Here is a 23,399-nt window from a genome sequence, read left to right as displayed (position 1 = left end):
GCCCTAAAAAGTACCCGAGCCCATCATGTTTTGAGATTTCAGGGGCCTTGTGCGAAAATGAATTAGAAGTCCTAAAAAGTACTAAGAATTTAAATTTTTTGATTTTTTTGTTCAAAAAAATAACTTTAGTTTTTCAATTGAGTTCTATAAATTCTAATAGCACAAATAATTTTAACAAATCAACAAGTGGAAAAATGACGTATTGTTTTTCTTTAACTATTTAGAGGGTCAGGGTTTGAATTTTCATCTTATAGAGTGGAATTTTTATATTATTTTGTGGAAGCTCATGCATTTAATAAAAATAAACTAAAAAAATGATGGAGACGAGTTTCAAACCCATTACCTAGCCCGGTGCAAAGAAGCAATAATACCACTTGCGTTAGGACTCAAGTTTGAAATGTTCTACGCATAATACTATACATACGTATATGCATGCAAAATTGAAAAATCGGGGGCCCTTCCGATTTGGGGGCATGTGCGGTGGCACCACTTGCACCCCTAGGGCCGGCTCTGCTGGTAACCCTATTAAATTAGCCAACGTAAATGGAATGACCGGTTGAAGCAACGATGAGGAAATGACAGATGTAGAATTCCATTGTTGTTTATAGTCCTGATGATCGGCTGGCATACTCCTGAACCAACACACTCAACAGTGACGGTCTTTCAAGTAAGCGGGATGGTAATTCTGCCTCCTGAAGGTTCTCCCACTTCCTATTCGACCAACAACGCCAATCTTCTCCGAAAATGTTTAGACTAATGCCCTTGAGATCTGACCTGCTCACCACACAGTTTAAAATATCATCAAAAGGAACCGAGCCCTTTTAGCTTGAGACAAAGTAATGGTGACGACGACCAACTAATGAATCAACCTGCCAATGATTACGCCCGTACAAAAAGGTTACCTGTCATCGGAGGGAGAGAGAGAGAGGGGGGGGGGAGAGGTATTTGATCCAACGGCTATAATTATTATAACTTTTAGAGGAGTCCTCTGTTTATAGCCGTTAAGTCAAATTTCAATGGCCCCGAGCATTGATTAGTGGGCTTAGTTCCTTTGGATCCGGTTCCTTTTCATTCAAAACATAATCCAGAGTTAATTATGTAAGGCCACATCAATAGGATTACACGATAAATTCCTATTGGGATAAATTCCTTACTTTTACAACTCTAATAGGATAATATATAGTCTAAGAGATATCTGAAATATGATAGATTTTACATTTTATTTGATCATATTTCTAATCTAATAGGACTACAATAGCCTCAACTCTATTTTTCTAAAAATTATATTTTAGAGGGCTTGAAAATTGCAGGGACCTATATTTGCGCAATTGCAGATGGCCCAAGTCTTGCTTAGTGCTTGGGCCGGCCCTGCTACTAGGCCTTTTTTTTTCGGCCTTGACCCAGCTCAATGAAAAGTAATACCGTTCCCTTATTTTCCCGCTAAAACCATAATTCTATTCGCCATTTGCCGCCAAATCTGAGCTCTCTTTCATTTCAGCCTTTGTGTGTGTGTGACCGACTGCCCCTTTCTCTATCGTTTGTCCTCTCTCTCTCCAATCGCCGGCAACCATGAAGGACATCGACTTCAGCGCTGAAAAAGGTCAAATTTTTTCTGACGATCTCTCTCTCCCCTTCTTGGTCAATACTTGATTTCGTTTTTCATTTCGATTTTTGTTTTTGACGGAGCTCGCGAAGGATTTCCTTTCCAACTTTCCCGATTCGAATGGTGAACCGAAATACATGCGCATCCTTGTGAGTCCTCATCTCCTTCTTTACCACATTTTCCAATAAGCAATGGTAGTACGGTATGAAAACCCTAATTTCCCGTTGAATTGAATGCCAGATTAATTTTTTCGAATATTTTAATTATACAGCAGTAGTATCTAAATGTTTCTTTTCTTTCCAGCAAGAAGTTGCAAACCAAAAATTTCGAGCCATCGAGATTGATATTGAGGACTTATTTTGTGTAAGTTCCGCCTTTGCCTTTTGGGCTTCTGTTGCAAAAGGCCTAAATTGTTATTATTGTTTTTGTGAATGAGTTGTTATTGCTAATTCGTGTTATGCCGTACACAGATTTGGATGAAGAATTCCTCAATCGAGTTCAAGAAAACACTTGGCGTTATATTGGTGTATTTGCTGATGGCATCGATGAGCTCATGCCGGAGCCCACAAAGGCATTTACAGATGATGATCATGACATAATGATGACTCAAAGGTCTGAAGATGGACCAGAGAATATGGATGGTCCGGATCCACATCAGAAGATGCCTCCTAAAATCAAGCACTACTTGTGAGGTCAACGCAAAAATCCTAATTCCTGTTGTGTTTGTTCGAATGAAATTTCAGTCTAAATGTGTGCTTTCACTGAATTGTGTGGTCGGTAACGGATCATATGCATTTAAATCTTAGTTTGACTAGTATCTCATGCCAGAAGTCACAGCACATAATCAGTCATTCGATATGTATGGTAACACTGATACACTTCCTGTTTCGGTTTAAACTGTGTGTTTGGTAGTTCATTATTCATGACTAGCTAGTAAATGAATGTCGATTTTCTCAAGGGTATTAGCTAGCCTGATTTGTAGTATATGTTTTGAAAATACGATGACATTTGTTACAATGTAAGTTCAACAGAGGTTTCTCTCAGATTGAAATTGGAAACTTGCTTTTACATAGATTCCATGTCACTGGTTGTAATAAGTTTCATATGCTTCAACTTCCATTGTTGCGAAGCTTTCTATGCAGGTTTGTGTGCATTTTTAATTGACTAGTATTTCTTTCATTATGTATTCTCGTGAAGTTTACATAAGAGCATCTTCAAGTGGGAAGTCGAAGCCATATGCAATTAGGGAGGTCAAGGCTTCACATATTGGCCAGCTTGTAAGGATTTCAGGTATTGTGACGCGGTGTTCAGATGTTAAGCCATTGACGAAGGTTGCTGTCTATACATGTGAAGAATGTGGTTTTGAGATTTACCAGGTAGTTACACATAATCCTATTGTTCAGCCATTTGATTGCCAAGAAGCCATAATACAGTTTGAGTATTCAGCCTGTTATGAAACATTTTATTGCCAGCTACAAACCCATACATACTCATTTAAAACCTTCTTGTTTATCTCCCTCTTTGGAGTATAATTGATTCAATGACACTGGGTCTATACTTGTGCCTAATTTCTTTAAAGCCTCTTTTTTCAGGAAGTAACTGCTCGAGTCTTCATGCCACTTTTTGAGTGCCCATCCAGGTGCTGTATAACAAATAGAACAGAGGGGAACCTTATACTTCAACTCAGGGCATCAAAGTTCTTGAAGTTTCAAGAGGTACTTTATGCTGATTTAGTCATAATTATTTAATAACGTGAGGACTGTATTATAATATGGTTGTGCATTTATTTTTTCAAGAGTAGTGTTTATCATCATTCCATGATATATTGAGATGTTGTTCAATTTCAGGCAAAGATACAAGAGTTGGCTGAAGATGTTCCAAAAGGCCATGTTCCACGGACAATGACTGTTCACTTCAGGGGTGAACTCACGAGAAAGGTAGCATGCTTCTATGTTAATTCTCATAGAGTATTTTAAGCGTAAACTTACAGTTTTGAATTAAGCCTTTGCAATGGGGCAGGCAGGGGTTTCCGTTTCACATGATTGCAGGAAGTGATGACATCCTGCTTCTACTTAACTGATTTTAACTTTTTTTTCTTTTGAATTTTCATGTGCCTCTTTCTCAACACCATTAGGTAGCTCTGGGTGATGTTGTGAAACTATCTGGGATTTTTCTTCCTATTCCTTACATTGGTTTCAGAGCAATGCGGGCATGCTTAGTTTCAGATACTTACTTAGAAGCCATGTCCATCACACATACTAAGAAAAAAATATGAAGAGGAAGCCATTATTACATTTTCAGTTCAATTTGGTCATCTGTTTATACATTTCTTTTATCAGTTCTCGGTCAACAAAACCATCTATGCTTGTGTATTGGACTAAATTACTTTCATACCAATCTTTCACTATATATCGTTCCCATCTTTTCAACTCTTAACATAGACTCTATCTGGTGCTTGTAGTGCAGTTTTTGCTAAACTTATTGTTCTTTTACCTGCTTTGATAAACTGCTTTAATTCTTACGTGATAATAGGTGCTGTGTACTAACTTGTGTTATGCCGTAGTTACAAACTTATAGGAGATGAGGAAGAACAGGTTGCACGTTTGGCTGAGGATGGTAACATATACGAAAAGCTGGCTCGATCTTTGGCACCTGAAATATTGGGCATGAAGACATAAAAAAGGCGCTGCTTCTGCTCCTAGTGGGTGCTCCTCACAGGAAACTAAAAGATGGAAAGAAGGTCAGTTCTCAACGTTACCAGATACCATGTAACTCAATCATACATGTTGTCAAACTGAATTTTGCTTACTACAACAACAACAAAGCCTTTTTCCCACTAAGTGGGTGAATTTTGCTTACCATTTTGAGAATTTTGATTCACAAGATTATAGAAATCATTTGGATGCATCCTCTGTAGTGAAGTGGAAGATCAGCAGTCCTCTCTTCCTCCTTCTCTCTCTTGACCTTGCTTCCTGATCTGGCTCCTCTTGTCTTGGTCACTGATTAATGGTTATGTAAGATGAGCTTCAGTTTGCAATTTGTCTCCTTCCATTTTAAGATGGGATTCCCAAGCCAAATGTTCTATTTTTAGGAAAATTTGTGAGCTCATATCATGTCTGTGATACTGATACAGTAGACTGGTCATAGCATGTTTTATCATTTGCATGGTAGGACTACAAAAGCTCATAATATATTCTCCTTCCAAATGCAGATTAGAGGAGATTTACATATTTGTCTGATGGGTGATCCTGGAGTTGCAAAGAGCCAGCTTCCCAAACACATAATTAATGTAGCACCAAGGGGAGTTTATACAACTGGCAAAGGAAGCAGTGGAGTTGGTCTAACTGCTGCTGTTCAGAAAGATCCCGTCGCAAATGAAATGGTCCTGGAAGGAGGAGCATTGGTGAGACACATATGCTCCATTCAGTTATATATATTATTATTTTCATCTATGTTTATTTTCACATGTTATACGAGTGGAAGAGCATATAAACTAGTAACTACGTGTCGAATATATGGATAATACTTAAGATTTCTTAATGTTAGACTTTTATTGCGTTATACCAAATGTGTGCCCTTGATGCAGAGGTAATAGCTAGAAATTAAAGTGGGAAGTTGAATCTAGCCAGTTTTCAGGAGTCAATCCATAACAAATTCAATTTAGAATCCCTAATTAAATCAGATCCCCATAGTTCTCTATTAGGCTATCTATCTGAATATTCTTCTAGTGTTTCTGGGTGTTGAACTGTGGATTGTGGAAGTATAACTCATTTCAGGTGCTAGCGGATATGGGAATATGTGCTATTGATGAATTTGACAAGATGGATGAATTAGATTGTACAACAATTTGTGAAAAATCCAGCTGGCTGTTCCAACCCATTGAATACGCCAAGTGGGATGATCTCAACCGTCGCTTCCTCGTCTCCTTCATAGACGGCGGCATCGGCCCAATATCGATGCCCAACGACAATCCCGATGCGGTTCTGGTGGAAGTCCCCGTGGTCAAACACGTTGACTTGGCTGGACATTACTTGAAAGAGACGAGAGGCATGGGGTTGTTACTAGTTAGTATTATTAATGTACTAATGGGATTTTGTTAATCCGCTCGTTGTAAGCACTACTCACACACGACACAATACATTTCTCCCAGAGGTGCAGTTAGTGTGAGACTCACACGATGTAGTCGGCAATCTGGTTAGCTAATGTAGTATACCTGTTAATTACTCAAGCGCTAATCGGTGCTTAAACGTCAAATATTTGTGAGTAGATACTATCTAACACCACCCACAGATGAAAACTGGATTAAGAAATAGAAAAAGTTTATTCTAAGTACAATGTCAATGTGGCCAAGTTTGTTTATTACTAACATCCTTCTGGTCATGTATCTAGATTTAAAAAATATGGAACAAGTAAACTACAAAGATCCGTTGAAGCTTGAAATTGTTCAAGTTTCAACCATTTTTTAATCCATCTTGCCACATTCTTGCATCCTTCTGGTCAAGTTTGTTTATTACCAACATCCTTCTGGTCATGTATCTAGATTTTAAAATACATGGCCTATCACAGCAACGAAGCGGCTCACCGGGTCACCATTGTCGGGCTCCACTGCACGGGCGATGTTGCCCTTTGGTTCAAATGGTACAAACTTCACGTTGGGTTTGGGCTTTGGGCCACTTTTATAGAGTCTGTTCTCCAACGGTTTGGGCCAGGGGACCAATTGGACTTCAACATGTCATTTTCCCATGTTTTACAAAATGGCTCGCTAAAGGACTACATCAATGAATTCATCCGTCTATCCTGTCGGGCCCAAAGCTGGTCCGATTCCCAATTTTTAGGCATTTTCATTGGTGGGCTCAAAATGGAACTGCACGATGATATCTTAGCCCAAGGGCCTCATTCTTGACCCATTTGTTATAAATCAGGTGTGCCGTTCGAAATGAAATGACGCCATTTTCACCTTTCTGCAATCTTTAATGTTGAAAAAATCAAAATAGTGATCTGCTTTATAAATCCAACTCAAGGGATCATCGTCATCCGCAAATCTTGGAAATTCAATCTTAAGAAATGGATGATGTTGAATCGCCGTATTGGGAAAAGTTTCTTGGCGATTTGGAATGTTGCCCAGATTCGGATCTACCCCCATTCGTCGCATCAGATCGGAATGTGTAGCGTCAGACGATTCACCAACTGACCCATTACCCTTCGAAGATAATGCATGCAATTGCTGCAAGATCAGATCGTGAGTTGCTCGAAATTCATTTCTTGATTCTGCGAATTCAATTCTTGAATCTTTGAATTCCTTCTGGAAATCGGCAAATTGGGCTTCGAGAGTTGACACCCGAGACTCCATGGATTTCCTGGAAGCAAAACGAGGCATACACGAGGAAGGATTAAGCAAGATCGAATAAACCTGGCTCTGATACCAATGATAAGTGTTATACCCGTCCCTGCTTATAAGGATAATTATGTAATCCACCCTAAAAATTTATAGAATTATCATTTTAGTTCTCATTTTGTCACACAATCAAGATCTGAAAATTTAAATTATTACTCAATCCCTAAACTGCCACGTGGCAGCACCCTAACCCACTCCCCTTTTTCTCTTTTGTCCCCCGCCCCCCCCCCTGCCGTGTCCCTCCTTTCTTCTTTTTTTCTTTTTCTTCTTTTCCTTCTTTTGTTTTGTTTGTCTGCACCTTTTTCCTTTCTTTCGAAACTCCCCCATTCCTCTTCTTTTTCTTCTACCCGTGACAACACACACACACACACACACACCCACAGCTACACCTACTCGAGGAAATCATCACCATCATCGCCGTTCAACTGCTTCCCTCTCTCTTTTTCTCTCCCCTGCTCGCGGTGCCGGGACGATACGAACACCTCCGGCGAGTTTTGTGATTTTTCCGGTTGGGTAAGCCCTTTTTCTTCTTCTTTTCTTATGTTAGACTTTGCCTAGATGTGGTTTTTGAGTTTGGGTTCTTGATTTTCAAGGTTTTGGAGTGTTTTTGGCACGGGTGAGTGCACACCCAAAATTCCGGCGAGATTGTGGTTTCCGAGGGGTTTTCCGGCCACCACAGGCCGTTTCACGGCGAACCCAAGGTATAAACTTACTCCTCTCGTCTAATGCTTCATTTTGGTACCTAGATCGGGGTCTAGGTTGTAGGTTTGGTGTCGGCCGGAGCTATGGAAGCTCCGGTGTTCTTCTCCGGGCACCCAGGCCTTCGGGCCGTTCTCCACCCTCACACGGGCCTTAGGCCCGTTTGGTCTCTGGCCCAAAACCCTAAACCTTTTCCTTTTTTATTTTTATTTTGTTTCATTTTAAAAACCCAAAAGGCCTTAGGGCCTTGGTTGCAGCCCAAACCCATTTTTCCCCTTTTTAATTAGGCCTTAGGGCCTGTTAGCCCAAAACCCATCACCCTTTCTGTTGTGGGCCTTTGGGCCATATGGGTTCAAGCCCAACCCACTTAAAAACCTAACCCAAAACCCTAAAGCCTGACCCGTGACCCGTTGACCCGTTGACTCTGACATGTTGAATTTGACCCGTTGACCGTTGACTGGGTCAACGGTCAACATTGACTTTGACCGTTGACTTTTTGAGTTTTCGTGCGGGGACCCTCCTAGGCTAATTTCGACGTTCTAAATCCGTTTCCGATGTCCGTTTTCTCAAATTCAATCGTTTGAGTGGAGTTTGACTGAAAGTACTCAATTATGTGTTTAGGTGCAATTCTTAACGGTGATTCCGTTATTCCTATTGGAACGGCTTGCACCCTCGGTGTACGGTGAGTGGACCCCTTCTTAAAATGCTTGTTTTAATGGTAGAATTGCATACACAGAAAAGCATGACTTTACGATTATGTTTTATGAAACGTTTTGAGATAACATGCTTACTGAGGCTAGTTTAAATTATTACTATTTTTCCTATAACCTATGTTCTTATAGAATATCTAATGGATGACGATATGATATTTAGAACATGTTTAGAACACTTCTTTATAGTATAGATGATGGATGACTTTATACTATGAAGTTGATTTTCAATATATGTATGCTCATTGGTTTTGTACTTACCTAGTGGTCTTTTCCGCTACGGGACATAGGGATAGATCCGGTCCGTCTCGGGCGACGGTTTGGTGTTGGCATAGGGCCTGAAGTGCATTTTCCTCTGACTGTCTGCTCAGAGACGGGGAGCCGGCAAGGGGCCTGAAGTGCATTTTCCTCTGACTGTCTGCTCAGAGACGGGGAGCCGGCATGGGGCCTGAAGTGTTATATCGGACATTCACTAGTGTTTATTATTTATGCGATTTATGATTTGAGACATTGCACGACATGCTAGATTTCGGAAAACCTATGTTTCTCATTATACTTGTGTTTTCATAAAACCTGGGGGTTAGTACGTTGATAACTGTTTTACTATTACTGTATATATAAACTTGGTCCACTCACCTTTGTTTTGCGCCCCCTTCAGGACCTAGGAACGAGGATTACGACCTAAACTACGAGGCGTTCCCCTACCAGTGATTTGTGTCATATTCGCTCCGCTTCGCCACCTATTGTAATAGCACTTCTTTATTCTTAGTTCTGCTTGTACCCTGTATTAGACTTATGCTCTGGATGTGCTGTGTGTTTACCTAATTTCAATATTTAGAAGTTGAACTTTTATTTGGGTTTTTAGCCTTTATTGCGTACTTTAGTTTATTTTCTTAGTTTTGTTCTAATTAAATGGTTTCGTCACCCTTCGGGTGTCGGCCAGCACGTGACCATCTCGATGTCCCTAGGACCTCGGGGTCGGGGCGTGTCAATAAGACCCCAACTTCACGTTTTGCTCGATGTATTAATACAGTGTAATACTACAATATACTTTTCATTCAACAACCTTCTATCTTCTTACAACTTTTCTTATATAGTAACTGGACTGACTTAGCTACTAAGAAACTGACTAACAACCTTATCTCTTACTATAACCAACTAACCAATTAACCAATTTGATAATGCTGACACATCATCCTAGTCAGCATCCTATCAAACCAATTAACCAATTTGATAATGCTGACACATCATCCTAGTCAGCATCCTATCAGGTGACGACTGTGATGAGACCCTTGTGGAGGCCGTCGAGGTCGATGATTGTGAGAAAGAGCACCATGATCGCTTGAGCAACCTGTTGGCGCCGTCTTCTCTGTGATCACCAGGTCCACTGGGTGCTCCGTGAAGAACTGCGGGCTCACTACCGTCACTGGGTTCGCCAGTGGCTGTGCACTTGGCCTTTTGGCTTAATAATATAGGTACTTCAGATCTTCAAATGATGAGAGACTCTTCTCCCCATCATAAAAAAAAAAATAAAAAATGAAGACAACTCAACTGTTGTTCTTTTGGTAGTATATAGGAGTGTAGGTGTTTAGAAAAGCTAGGTAAAGCTTCTCCTTTGTATTTAAACTCAAAAGGAGTTCTTTTTCTGCAGATGGATGGATTGGCTTTTTCTCAGTTTGGTTGTGTTTCTTTGAGAGAGAGAACGACTGTGTTTCTTTAAGCTAGAGAAAGAGATTGTGAGTAAAGAGGGAGTCTGCGAAGGTTTTTTGGAAAAGCCAAAGAGGCAGGTTTTGGGTTCTTGGGTTGTGTAGATTCATTGGTGGGGGTTGTGAGGGTTTCACGGTGTTGGGATGAAAAAAAAGAAGAAAGAGAACAGACATGACTTTTCGTTTCGATTCTCACAGACGGCGCCAAATGTTGATGCACAAAATCGGTTCGATCTTGGAACAATGTAAATCTGACCATGAATCACACAAACGCACAAGAACTCAAAGATATATCGTGGTTCACCTCAAGTTGAGGCTACGTCCACACTGGTGTCGATTCCGTTTCATTATGTAAATGAATGTTGAATATACATGGAGGCTTTAGAGGCAATGTTTGCTCTCTTTGCCATTTATGCTTTCTGTTTCTCTCTGTCTCGTTTGTGTGTTTTGATTCCTCCTCCTAAGTGAGGGTGAGGAGCCCCTTTTATAGAATAAGGGTTTCCTCCCCTTTTACATGAATCATGGGCTAAGTCATGAAGCCTAAATACCAAGGCCCAATATATGGTTCAACAGACTCCATTGAGAATTTGAGATAAGATGAGATGATTATTCCCCTACACAATGACTTTAATTATAGTTTATAGTTAAATATAGGGAAAGCAATAATTTGTCCTCCAAGTAAATACAATCATAAAGGATAAAAAATAACTAGTATTCAAATCTATCTAGGATTTACACAATCACAATCCCAAATTATCTACAATAGTACCTTCAAAGAAAACGTTATGGGCTATTTGAAAACGGTCTTATCCTTCATCAAGTAAGATAAATATTAGTAAGTTTTTTATATTGAAAAAAAATTCAAGTCGGAATTTGAAAAAAATTACTTAAACATCTTTGGAATGTTTTATATGAATCTTAAGAAGCTTTCTTAGAATACATCGTTAATGGTAACTAGGCTAGCGTGTGTGAAGAACAAATATACAAGTGATTAATTTAATTTGAGTGCCATGGAAATTTTTTTACCGCATCATATAAATCTACGTAGGTTTATCCTTTTAAATTTATACCCATTTATCTGTGCTATACGATATCAATATGGCCTAATTATCTCCTCGTACATTTCGGAAAGAGATCCTTTACGGATGTCTTTCACCAAGATCATCGGATTAAGTGATTCAGGCCTTCCAAATTTCATCCAATGGTAAAAAATTATTACTTATTTTAAGGGGTCAAAACAGGTGTGCCGTTGGATGAAATTTAGAAGGTCCAGATCACTTAATCCGGTGGTCTTGATGGAAGAGATCCGGAAATGATATCTTTCCGTAAATTTCATAGTTGTTAGAATTTAAAATAAAAAATTTATAATATTTTCCGAATACCCATTCCAGCCCGGCCCGCTAGACCCATGAAACAACGTTTAACATCTTTAAAATCCGACGCTAAAACCCCAAAGCCGAAGCCTCGTTTCTCTCTCTACGGTATGAAAATTCAAAATTCAACCTCTTATTTTGTTTGTTTTAATTTTTCTGAGTTTTGTTTTGCTAAATTTTTGCTTTCTGTATGACTTTTCTGTTTGTTTTGGATCTCAATATTTGACTGCTTAAATGTTGGTTAGGGAATTTAACATGTAATTCACAAATATACAGAGGCAGGGCATTAAACATATATGCTTGTGCGTTTCTGTGCTTGAACAGAGTTGTAGGTAGGTTACATTACATATTCTCAGAACCCTAATTTGAATTTTTATTTTTTTATTTTACCGTTCGTGTTTATGCTTAATTATGTTTATACTTAAGGGGATAACAAGCTTATTATTGGGCGTGACCAATTTAAATTCAGCCTCAACAATTAAGAAGATCGATCTTTTGTATTCGTTTTGGACTATGCAGCTTGTTGGGTCTTTATCTCGTAGGAACTAAAATTTAATTTGTAAACTTTTAGTTGGGACTATCACATCCCGGTCCGGGCGGGATCACTTCTCGGGCACGGCTCCACCGTAGCATGATATTGTCCGTTTTGGGCCCCAACCACGCCCTCACGGTTTTGTTTCTGGGAACTCACACGAGAACTTCCTGATGGGTCACCCATCCTGGAAGTGCTCTCATGCGCTACTCGCTTAACTTCAGATTCTCACGCGCTACTCGCTTAACTTCGGAGTTCCGATGGAACCCGAAGTCAGTGAGCTCCCAAAAGGCCTCGTGCTAGATAGGGATGAGAATTTACATATAAGGATCACCAATTTAAATTCAGCCTCAACAATTAAGAAGATCGATCTTTTGTATTCGTTTTGGACTATGCAGCTTGTTGGGTCTTTATCTCGTAGGAACTAAAATTTAATTTGTAAACTTTTAGTTGGGACTATCACATCCCGGTCCGGGCGGGATCACTTCTCGGGCACGGCTCCACCGTAGCACGATATTGTCCGTTTTGGGCTCCAACCACGCCCTCACGGTTTTGTTTCTGGGAACTCACACGAGAACTTCCCGATGGGTCACCCATCCTGGAAGTGCTCTCATGCGCTACTCGCTTAACTTCGGATTCTCACGCGCTACTCGCTTAACTTCGGAGTTCCGATGGAACCCGAAGTCAGTGAGCTCCCAAAAAGCCTCGTGCTAGATAGGGATGAGAATTTACATATAAGGATCACTCCCCTGGGCGATGTGAGATGTCACAATCGACCCCCCTTAGGGGCTCAACGTCCTCGTTAGCACACCACGGCCAGGGTTAGGCTCTGATACCAAATTGTCACACCCTGGCCCGGGCGGGACCACTTCCCGGGCCCGCCTCCACCGTAGCACGATATTGTCCGCTTTGGGCCCCCGACCACGCCCTCACGGTTTTGTTTCTGGGAACTCACACGAGAACTTTCCGATGGGTCACCCATCCTAGGAGTGCTCTCGCGCGCTACTCGCTTAACTTCGGAGTTCCGATGGAACCCGAAGCCAGTGAGCTCCCAAAAGGCCTCGTGCTAAATAAGGATGAGAATATACATATAAGGATCACTCTCCTGGGCGATGTGGGATGTTACAGGGACGGCTTGCGGACTTCTCGAACCAGAATTATGGCTCGTTTTAGTTCTTCGAGTTCGAGTTCACGTTACCATGGTGAGTAAGTACGCTGGGAGCTCGATTGTTTAAATAATATGTCAATCTGTTGAGATGATTTCTTTAATCTAATATGAAACAATCTTTTATCCTTTTTTTATATCATCTATGCTTTTTAATTTGCAGGAACCAGGGCCACGTACAACGCTTCATCTGGCAAAAGAAGTAAGTATAAACAGCGCCCCTCGTAATTTAATTTTGTACACTGCTTGTGCTTGTTGTTGGGGCTTCAACGCCTAGAATAATTATACCATTAATATTCTCGCTATCTAATAGTAATTATTGTAACTAGCTAATAACATCTATATTATATCTATGAGTTAGGTCATAGTGCCTATGACGAGGTTGCAGTGAGATATCCAAACGGAATTTCTACGGTTATTCATCATTCAAATTTTCGAGCAAGTTCAATTGCTCGTAACAAAGCTGATGACTTATGCAAGAAGGCGCTTCGGGCGGCTGTTGAGGTACTTTTAGTTGCTCGATTAAAAAAAAAAAAAAAAAAAAAACCTCTGTGTGCTATCTTGTTATGCTTCTTGTGTTGGTCTTGTCAATCATTGGAATGGAAAAACAAATGCTAGATCATCTACCTCTACATAAATTTTGACTAGTGTTGAATATATAATAGTAGCATAGTATGAATGGTTAATGTGGCTTGACATAATGAAGTGTAGATTGCGTTGTGATTGAAAATACCTCTTTCTTTTCAATGGCCTGATCTAGAGTTAAGGATTTACAAACGTATCTTATCAGAAGATTGCGGTATTGAGGTGGATGTTGGTTCGTCGAAGAATGGTTCGTCCAAGAAGGATTAGAGGTAGGCTTAAGATTGAATAAAGATGAAGAATAAATATGTATGGTTTTGGACCTTGGTGCTCACTTTGTTTATCAAAGTGGTAAATCCACATGCAAAAGATTTACTAGAGGACCAATTTGCTTTGGTATTATGTTGGGAGCTATCTATGAACTTTATTCATATGATCTGATATCATAGTGATTCCTCATTGTCTCCTATAATTTTTTGAAACAAGTAAAATTACACAACAATGAGCATGGTACCTACTTCTGCTACTATTTCCTTGCCTTTATGAACCAAGAAATGCGACACATGCTACTCGACTGTGCACTTGCAATCCTATTAAAATACACAACTTCAGGAACAAAACACACAATGACTTGAAAATTAAACAATAGACAACAATTCTGAAGAACAAGAAAGGGCGGAAAGCCCTGCCCAAACACTAGGAATATGAGACAACGGAAGCTGGAAAATTCCCCTCTAACGATTCGAATGTTATAGAGGTTATTCATATGACGATGCATTATAGTCGCGTACACACCTATTCATCTAAAACATAGAAACATGGTTTACTGACATAGAAATCAAATGAAAACATTGTAGACAACATCTACTCTACATATGAATACGATGGCGGTTGTGAGATGTAATGGTAGATTAGTCTTTTTAGAAGATTACAAATTTCACTTACATACCTTTCAATTCATATTTCTTACGAAAATTGACTAACTCAAGTCATTATCCTTGAATTATACGTTTTATAAACAATAAAGATTTAAGTCGCTACTACAGTGACTAAAATGAAACTTCATCAAAACTTCATAGAACAAAATCATACTTTGTAAAAAAAACAACAAGAAATTGGTGAACGACTGAGCCTAAGTCGATGGATTCAAAAATTTGGATCGTTTAAGAGAAATCTGGGCCGCTCAAGGGCTTAGTTTCTATAAATTGGCCCAAGTGGCACAATGAAATGTGTTAATATAGACCGTATGAATTAAATTGAGTGGTTTGATTTTTAAAATCCAACGATTCTTAACACAGAGATCTGAAAATAACCTCATTTCATAAGATGAGTGAATGAATGTGGGGCAATCAAAGTTTTGGCAGACATTTTTATTGGATGATGATGGCCACATGTTTGAGGGTATTGATTGAAGATCTTCATTTTTATTCCCCTCCATTTTTGTTTTTACCACAATTCTTTTGGTGATTTCGTCACTCTCTGACCTTATGATTTTACTGTTTCACCCCCAACCAACCCTGCCTATCTTGATATTGTCCATCGAAGTAAGCGTTGGTTGTATCATGATGTAAAGTAGGAAATGCCCTTAGTTAAAGTTGCAATGCTTCTGGCTTTTAGTATGTGGCTGGTCCAATTGAATTTTAAGGAAAACTAATAAAAAAATACTTGAAAATTTTGAATTTTAATCAAAATGATAAAAAAATGTTGTAAATAAATAGTACCATAAGTGACTTTTTAGAATAAAATTATCATTTTCATTAAAAGTAAACAATATCGAAAGTATTTCGTTAAAACTCCCATTTATTTACCGTACATGCAATCTAAAACTCAGATCCCTTGCTACCCAAAACAAGTGAGTGACGTGGAAGGGTTAAAAAAAAGGGTTGAAAGTGAATATTGTGGAATCCAAGTATGTTAAAGTTTTGGATTCAGATCAGGTCACATCGGGGTAAAACAGTTTGGGTTTTGGCCCGTTGGGTTCTAGTTGGCCGATTTCACCGGCCGAATGATAATCCGTAACTGAAAGTGAGCGTGTTAAAATTTCGGATTCGAATCATGTCACCTCTATTGAACTTACATTGTACGAAATGTCACCATATTTTCAAAACATAATACTACAAACCAAGCTAGCTAATACCTTTGAGAAAACCAACATTCATTTATTGAGTCATGAATAACGAACCAATAAGTATAAAGTTTAAAGCGAAACATGAAGTGTATCAGTGTTACCATACATAGCCAGTGATTGATTATGCAATGTAACTTCTGGCATGAGATACTAGTCAAAATAAGATTTAAATGCATATGATCCGTTACCGACCACACAATTTAACGAATTCACTCATGTAGACCGAAATTTCATTCAAACAAGCACAATAGGAAATAGGATTTTGCTTTGAACTCACAAGTAGCGCTTGATTTCAGGAGGCATCTTCTGATGTGGATCCGAACCATCCATATTCTCTGGTCCATCATCAGACCTCTGAGTCATCAGAATGTCATGATCATGATCTGTGAATGCCCCTGTGGGCTCCGGCATGAGCTTATCAATACCATCAGCAAATACACCAATACAACGACAAGTATTTTCTTGAACTCGATTGCGGAATTCTTCATCCATTTCTGTGTACTGCATAACACAAATTAACAATTGATGTCGTATAAGAAAATTAACAAGTCATTCACAATAATCATAATTTAGGCCTTGGCAACAAAGGGCATTGGCGGAACGTACACTAATCTTGATGATAGCTCGAATTTGCGGTTTCAATTTCTTGCTGGAAAGTTTTAAAAAAAAAAATAAATAAATAAATCTATGAACGTGGTTTGCCACATGTTGTTGCAGTGAGATATCCAAACGGAATTTATATAGTTATCCAAACGGAGTTTATACGGTTATTCATGATTCAGATTTTCATACAAGTGCAATTGCTCGTGACAAATCTGATGACGACTGCAAGATGTGAAGTTTAAGTAGAAAAACTAGATTGGTTTTTAAATAGGGAATATGTGATTTGTTATTTGTGAAATTTGTATTAAATTTTGACTCCATTGAGAATTTGAGATAAGATGAGATGATTATTCCCTACACAAAGCATTTATTTATAATGGAAAATAGAGAGAGCATTAACTTGTCCTCCAAGTAAATACAATCATAAAGAGAAAAAATAACTATTATTCAAAATTATCTAAGATTTACACAATCACAATTCAAAATTATCTACAACAGTGCCTTCAAGGAAAACGCTATGGGCTATTTGAAAACGATCTTTTCATTTATCAAGTAAGATAAATTTTGTAAGTTTTTAATATTGAAAAAAAACTATTCAAGTTGGAATATGAAAAAAAAAATTTCTTAAGCATCTTTGGAATGTTTTATATGAATCTTAAGAAGCTTTATTAGAATACATCGTTAATAGTAACTAGCCTAGTGTATGTGAAGAACAAATATACAAAGTGATTAATTTAATTTGAGTGCCACTGAAATTTTTTTACCACATCTTATAAATCTACTTAGGTTTTATTCTTTTATATTTATACCCATTTATCTGTGCTATATGATATCAATATGGCCTAATTATCTCCTCGTAAATTTCGAAGTAGTTATAGAATTTAAACTAAAAAATTTATAATATTTTCCGAATAACATCCCGGCCCCACCCGCTTGGCCCATGAAACAAAGTTTACCATCTTTAAAATCCGAGGCCACACCTTTTCCCTTTTCAGTTTAGGGTTTCAGTTTAGGGTTCGTGTTCAAGATCCGGGCAAAACTCCAAAGCCGAAGCCTCGCTGTTTCTCTCTCTGCGGTATGAAAATTCGAAATTCAACCTCTTATTTTGTTTGTTTTAATTTTTCTGAGTTTTATTTTGCTAAATTTTTGCTTTCTGCATGGTTTTTCTGTTTGTTTTGGATCTCAATATTTGATTGCTCAAATGTTGGATAGGAATTTAACATGTAATTCACAAATAGACAGAGGCAGGGGATTTAAACATATATGCCTGTGCATTTCTGTGCTTGAATAGAGTTGCAGCTAGGTTACATTACATATTTCCAGAACCCTAATTTGGATTTTTTTTACTGTTTGTGTTTATGCTTAATCATGTTTTATAACAAGTTTATTATTGGGTCTTATCTCGTAGAAACTAAAATTTAATCTGTAAACTTTTAGTTGGGACGGCTTGTGGACTTCTCGAACCAGAGTTATGGCTCGTTTTAGTTCTTCTAGTTCCCGTTCGAGTTGGAGTTGGAGTTCGAGTTCGAATTACTATGGTGAGTAATTATGCTGGGAATTCGATTGTTTAAATAATATGTCAATCTGTTGAGATGATTTCTTTAATGTAATATGAAACAATCTTTCAGTCTTTTTTTTATATCATTTATGCTTTTTAATTTGCAGGAGCCAAGGCCACATACAACGCTTCATCTGGCAAAAGGAGTAAGTATAAACAGCGCCCCTCGTAATTTAGTTTTGTACGCTGCTTGTGCTTGTTGTTGGGGCTTCAATGCCTAGAATAATTATGCCATTAATTTTCTCGCTATCTAATACGTAATTATTGTAACTAGCTAATAATATCTATAATATATCTATGAGTTAGGTCCTAGTGCCTCCGACGAGGTTGCGGTGAGATATCCAAACGGCGTTAGAACGGTTATTCATCATTCAAATTTTAGAGCAAAAGCAATTGCTCGTAACAATTCTACTGAGCTCTGCATGAGGATGGTTGAGCTGGCTGTTGAGGTACTTTTAGTTGCTATCTTGTTATGCTTCTGGGTTGGTCTTGTCAATCCTTGGAATGGAAAACAAATGCTAGATCATCTACCTCTACATAAATTTTGACGAGTCTTGAATATATAATAGTAGGCATAGTATGAATGATTTTATGTGGCCTGACATAATGAAGTGTGGATTGTGTTGTGAATGAAAATACGTCTCTCTCTTTTTAATGGTAGGCGGGTCTATTTGGCGGGCCTAATGCGGAGTTTAGCATTTACCAGCGTGACCTATTGAATGATTGTGGTATTGAGGTGGAGGTTGGTTCGTCGAATAATGATTCGTCCAAGAATGATTAGAGGTGGGCTTAAGATTGAATAAAGATGAAGAATAAATATGTATGGTTTTGGACCTTGGTGCTCACTAACTTTGTTTATCAAAGTGGTAAATCCACATGCAAAAGATTTACTAGAGGACCAATTTGCTTTGGTATTAAGCTAATGTTGGGAGCTATCTTTGAACTTTACTCATATGATCTGATATCATATTTATTCCTCATTGTCTCCTATAATTTTTTGAAACAAGTAAAATTACACAACAACGAGCATGGTAGCCGCCTCTGCCCTACTCTTTCCCTGCCTTTATGAACCAAGAAATGCGACACATGCTATTCGACTGTGCACTTGCAATCCTATTAAAATACACAACTTCAGGAACAAAACACAGAATGACCTGTAAATTAAACAACAGACAACAATTCCGAAGAACAAGAAAGGGCGGAAAGCCCAGCCCAAACACTAGGAATGTAAGAAAACGGAAGCTGGAAAATTCCCCTATGACGATTCGAATGTTACAGAGGCTATTCATTCGACGACGCATTATAGTCACGTACACACCTGTTCATTTTAAACATAGAAACGCATTGATCCCTGGGCTCCGGTTGTGTTTATCCAAAGAGGATTTGTGTTCCAAAAATACAAGCTTTAGTCATTTAACTTTAATCCAAACCGTCCATTTACATGGGCTTCAGCTCCATTAACTAGAGAAAGTGGTAAAATTGAAAGTAAGGAAACGGGTGGGGCAACGGCCCAGATCCAGTGCTCAACGATCCCAAAAAAGAACTTACTTGGCCCGCGGTGCTAGGTGAGAAACACCAGCTCCCACGTGGACAAGTCGTAGGCCGCCAGCGCACCATAGCGGTTGCCTTTGACGACGTCAGCAATGGCGACGAGGAGGAGATTCCTGGGGCTAACTATGGCGAGTCCCGGCGAAGAATTTCCGGCCAAGTCAACGTGTTTGACCACGGGGACTTCCACTAGAACCGTAGCGGTATCGTCGTTGGGCACCGACATTTGGCCAATGCCGCCGTCTATGAAGGAGACGAGGAAACGACGGTTGAGATCGTCCCACTTGGCGTATCCAGTAGGTTCAGCCAGCCAGCTGGATTTTTCTTAAATTGCTATTTGTTCGATGCTTTTCTTCTGATGGGCGCGGTAGATATTTGTCATGGCGGTTTCTAACATTTCATGTGTACATAATTTGGTTAGAGTTTTATTACTTTTGGGATTAAAGAAAGCCGTGAAGATGCATCTACACATGCAAAACAAACACAAATTACAAATTAGGAGTGAAAAAAGATATAATTGATGACAAACATAATACGGATTCTTACCTTTGAATTAATCACTAAAATATTAGAGTTTCCCTACTCTCATCCACAAATTGTCTTCTACTGATTTTAAGAACAGTGAATGAATAACAATTAATTAAACTATTAATATCATAAAATAACCAATTGCAGTTGAAATTATTAGTGAAGTTTTGGGTTGAGGGGGAAGTGTGGAAGTTATCGTAAAGAGAAGAACTTATTTGAAGGTGAAAGTGGGAATGTTATTATTCGTTTTGGACTTTTATTTCTTTTATTTATTTTTAATTGTTTAATGGATTATCCACAATTACTATTTTGATTATTTGATATGGATATCCACAATTACTAAACCTTGTGCATAAACTCAGGTTATGAAAGTAGGGGTAGAGTTGTCTTTCTCTATAGTGATTTTTGCTTTTTCTTTTTAATTTGTTGAAGCCACGGTCATGTACTCTACTCTGCTTCATCTGGCAAAAGGAGTAAAAGTATATCTTTTGGCACCGGCCTCTCTCGTTCTCTCTACCTGAAAAAATCGAGTCGAGAAGGTTCGATAAGTTCATCTTTGACAGCGGCTAATGGCGTTAGCATCCTCACCCTCCACCCTTATATGGGAATTTGAGGTTCCAAAAGCTAAGAGAGGAAGCCAACAACAACAATAAGCAAATTTGACCTGCCCAAAACAAGAAAAATGTTTTCATGTAGTACACAGAATAAATGCTTATTATATTTGAGTATAAAATTTCGTAACAGTCCTATATTTATTGGCCTAAACCACAAGGTCATAATGAAATTTTAGTTTCGCTCAACCTACGCTCATTTATATGTGACAAATTCTCTTCTTAACGAATACGATAAAAAAAAGGAAACATTTTTAAAATTTTACATTTAGGCGACAAACTAAACAAACGGAGGCAACGGAGCACAAGATGAAAGAAAAGAGTTTATTTCCCTAAAAAATATATCAAACGATACATGAGATTCAAATGCTATGGTGTACCTAACAAGTAACAACCTTATTTTATTGTTGAATGGAAACATAGGATCATAAGGCAAGTGACCTTTTACCACAATAGTAGAAAAGAGTTGAACCCTTGCATGATGATGTGGGTTCGAACCCTGTCGGTGATTAATCTAATATCTGATGTAACAAAATGTATCATATGACAAAAAAACATAAGATCATAAGAAGCCAAAAAAAAAAAAAAGTTAAAATCATTATTTAATAATTTCAAGCTAAAATTTTAAACCATAACCATTAGAGGAGTTAGCAGTTTCTGACTTAAAATTTTAAGCTTTATCCCAAGGATTAATAAAGATCCACAACTATGTATTATTCAGATAAATAATAATACATATTTGATTGTATGCAAATTGATTGTAATCGGAGAAACTCTCTCTAATGAATGCTCTTTTTTCATAAAAAACAAAAGGTGAAATTGGAACCTTTTGAAGGTTTAAAGCAAGTGGTCGGCACTTTGTGGTGGGGACATTTGGAGCCAACCCAATACAATACAATACCAACCTCTATTTCTCTCTACCTGAACATGTCGAGTCAAGAAGGTTCGATAAGTTCATCTTTGGCAGCGGCTAATGGCGTCCACATCCTCACCGTCCCTCCACCCTTATATGGGAATTAGAGGTTCCAAAAGCTAAGCAAGGAAGCCAACAACACCAATAAGCAAATTTGACGTACCCAAAACAAGAAAAATGTTTTGGTATGGTAAGCAGAATAAACGCTTACAATGTAATACTACGGGGGTAGGGGAGTTCAAACACCTCATAACCAAATTTCATTGGCTTATTCCACAAGGCACGGAGTCCAAACACCTCGTAACCAAACTTTAGTTTCGCACAATGTGCGTTAGGATATAAATGACAAATCTCTTTTTTATTTTTATTTTTTGAACAAACGATATTATCTACATTAAAGGTGTAAAGGAATGGCCTAAGCCTCACAATGGTTAGAAATAATGTGATTCGACAAATTCTCTTCTCAACGAATATGATAAATTTGATACGTTTTTAAAACCTTACTTTTAGTCAACAAACTAAACAAACGGATGCAACGGAGCACAAGATGGAGGACAAGAGTTTATTATATAAAGTGATATATGAGAAAAAACTAAACAAACGGATACAACAGAGCACGAGATGCAGGAAAATAATTTATTTCCCTAATAAATATATTAAGCGATATTCAAAGGCTATGGGTACCTAACAAGTGACAAAAAATATTTGTTTTATTTGTCTGTCTTTTAATTTTGGTAAGACAAAGAAAACAAATAGGCCAGGGAAAGCCACTAAGAAAGCCCAATTTTATGGTGGTGCTCGCCTTTCCCGCGGGATTGGTGTGGTGTGACCTCTGCGTATGCAGAGGTAGAGAGAGACAGAGATGAGAAAGAGCTGAGAGAAAGAGAGTCTGTAAACTGTAAAGAGAGAGAGAGAGAGAGAGAGAGAGAGATACGGAAGAGAGGGAAATATGGGGTGTGGGCCCCACTGGCTAACGAAACTACACACTTTGGCACCTGAAATATATGGGCATGAAGATATAAAAAAGGCGCTGCTTCTGCTCCTAGTGGGTGCTCCTCACAGGAAACTAAAAGATGGAATGAAGGTAAGTTCTCAATGTTACCAGATACCATGTAACTCAATCATACATGTTGTCAAACTGAATTTTGCTTATCATTTTAATAATTTTGTATTCACAAGATTATGGATGTCATGTGGGTGCATCCTCTGTAGTGAAGTGGAAGATCAGCAGTCCTCTCTTCTTCCTTCTCTTTCTTGACCTTACTTCCTGATTAATGGTTATGTAAATTGAGTTTCAGTTTTCAATTTGTCTCCTTCCATTTTAAGATGGGATTCCCAATCCAAAATTTCTATTTTTAGGAAAATTTTCGAGCTCGTATCATGTCTGTGATACAGTAGACTGGTCATAGCATGTTTTATCATTTGCATGGTAGGACTACAAAATGCCACAATATATTCTCCTTCAAAATGCAGATTAGAGGAGATTTACATATTTGTCTTATGGGTGATCCTGGAGTTGCAAAGAGCCAGCTTCTCAAACACATAATTATGGAGCAGCAGACTGTTAGCATTGCTAAGGCTGGGATCACTACGTCTTTGAATGCAAGAACTGCTGTTCTTGCTGCAGCAAATCCAGCATGGTACAAATCTTTCTACTTTTTAATCTGGTGCATTTAGGGCATTACTCTTTGTTGCTACTCTTCTATGTTGCTCTAATTATGTGGTACTTTTTCTACTGCTGGCGG

At 38.4% G+C, this 23,399-nt stretch overlaps 1 protein-coding gene and 1 pseudogene across 1 annotated transcript; both read left to right on the top strand.

Moving 5' to 3' along the window:
- LOC137741769 (DNA replication licensing factor MCM7-like) overlaps positions 1-23,399 on the top strand; it is a 33,338-nt pseudogene that overhangs the window by 9,452 nt on the left and 487 nt on the right.
- On the top strand, positions 17,498-19,066 carry LOC137743307 (uncharacterized). The gene is made up of 5 exons (XM_068483174.1): positions 17,498-17,571; positions 17,934-18,034; positions 18,162-18,200; positions 18,361-18,503; positions 18,716-19,066. The coding sequence occupies exons 2-5, from the start codon at positions 17,968-17,970 to the stop codon at positions 18,833-18,835; spliced, it is 369 nt and encodes a 122-aa protein (XP_068339275.1). The 5' UTR covers positions 17,498-17,571; positions 17,934-17,967; the 3' UTR covers positions 18,836-19,066.

Source organism: Pyrus communis, chromosome 8 (genome assembly GCF_963583255.1).
Source record: "Pyrus communis chromosome 8, drPyrComm1.1, whole genome shotgun sequence".
NCBI lineage: Eukaryota > Viridiplantae > Streptophyta > Magnoliopsida > Rosales > Rosaceae > Pyrus > Pyrus communis.
Note: the sequence above shows the minus strand (reverse complement) of the source record. Positions and strands in the feature narration are given on the sequence as shown.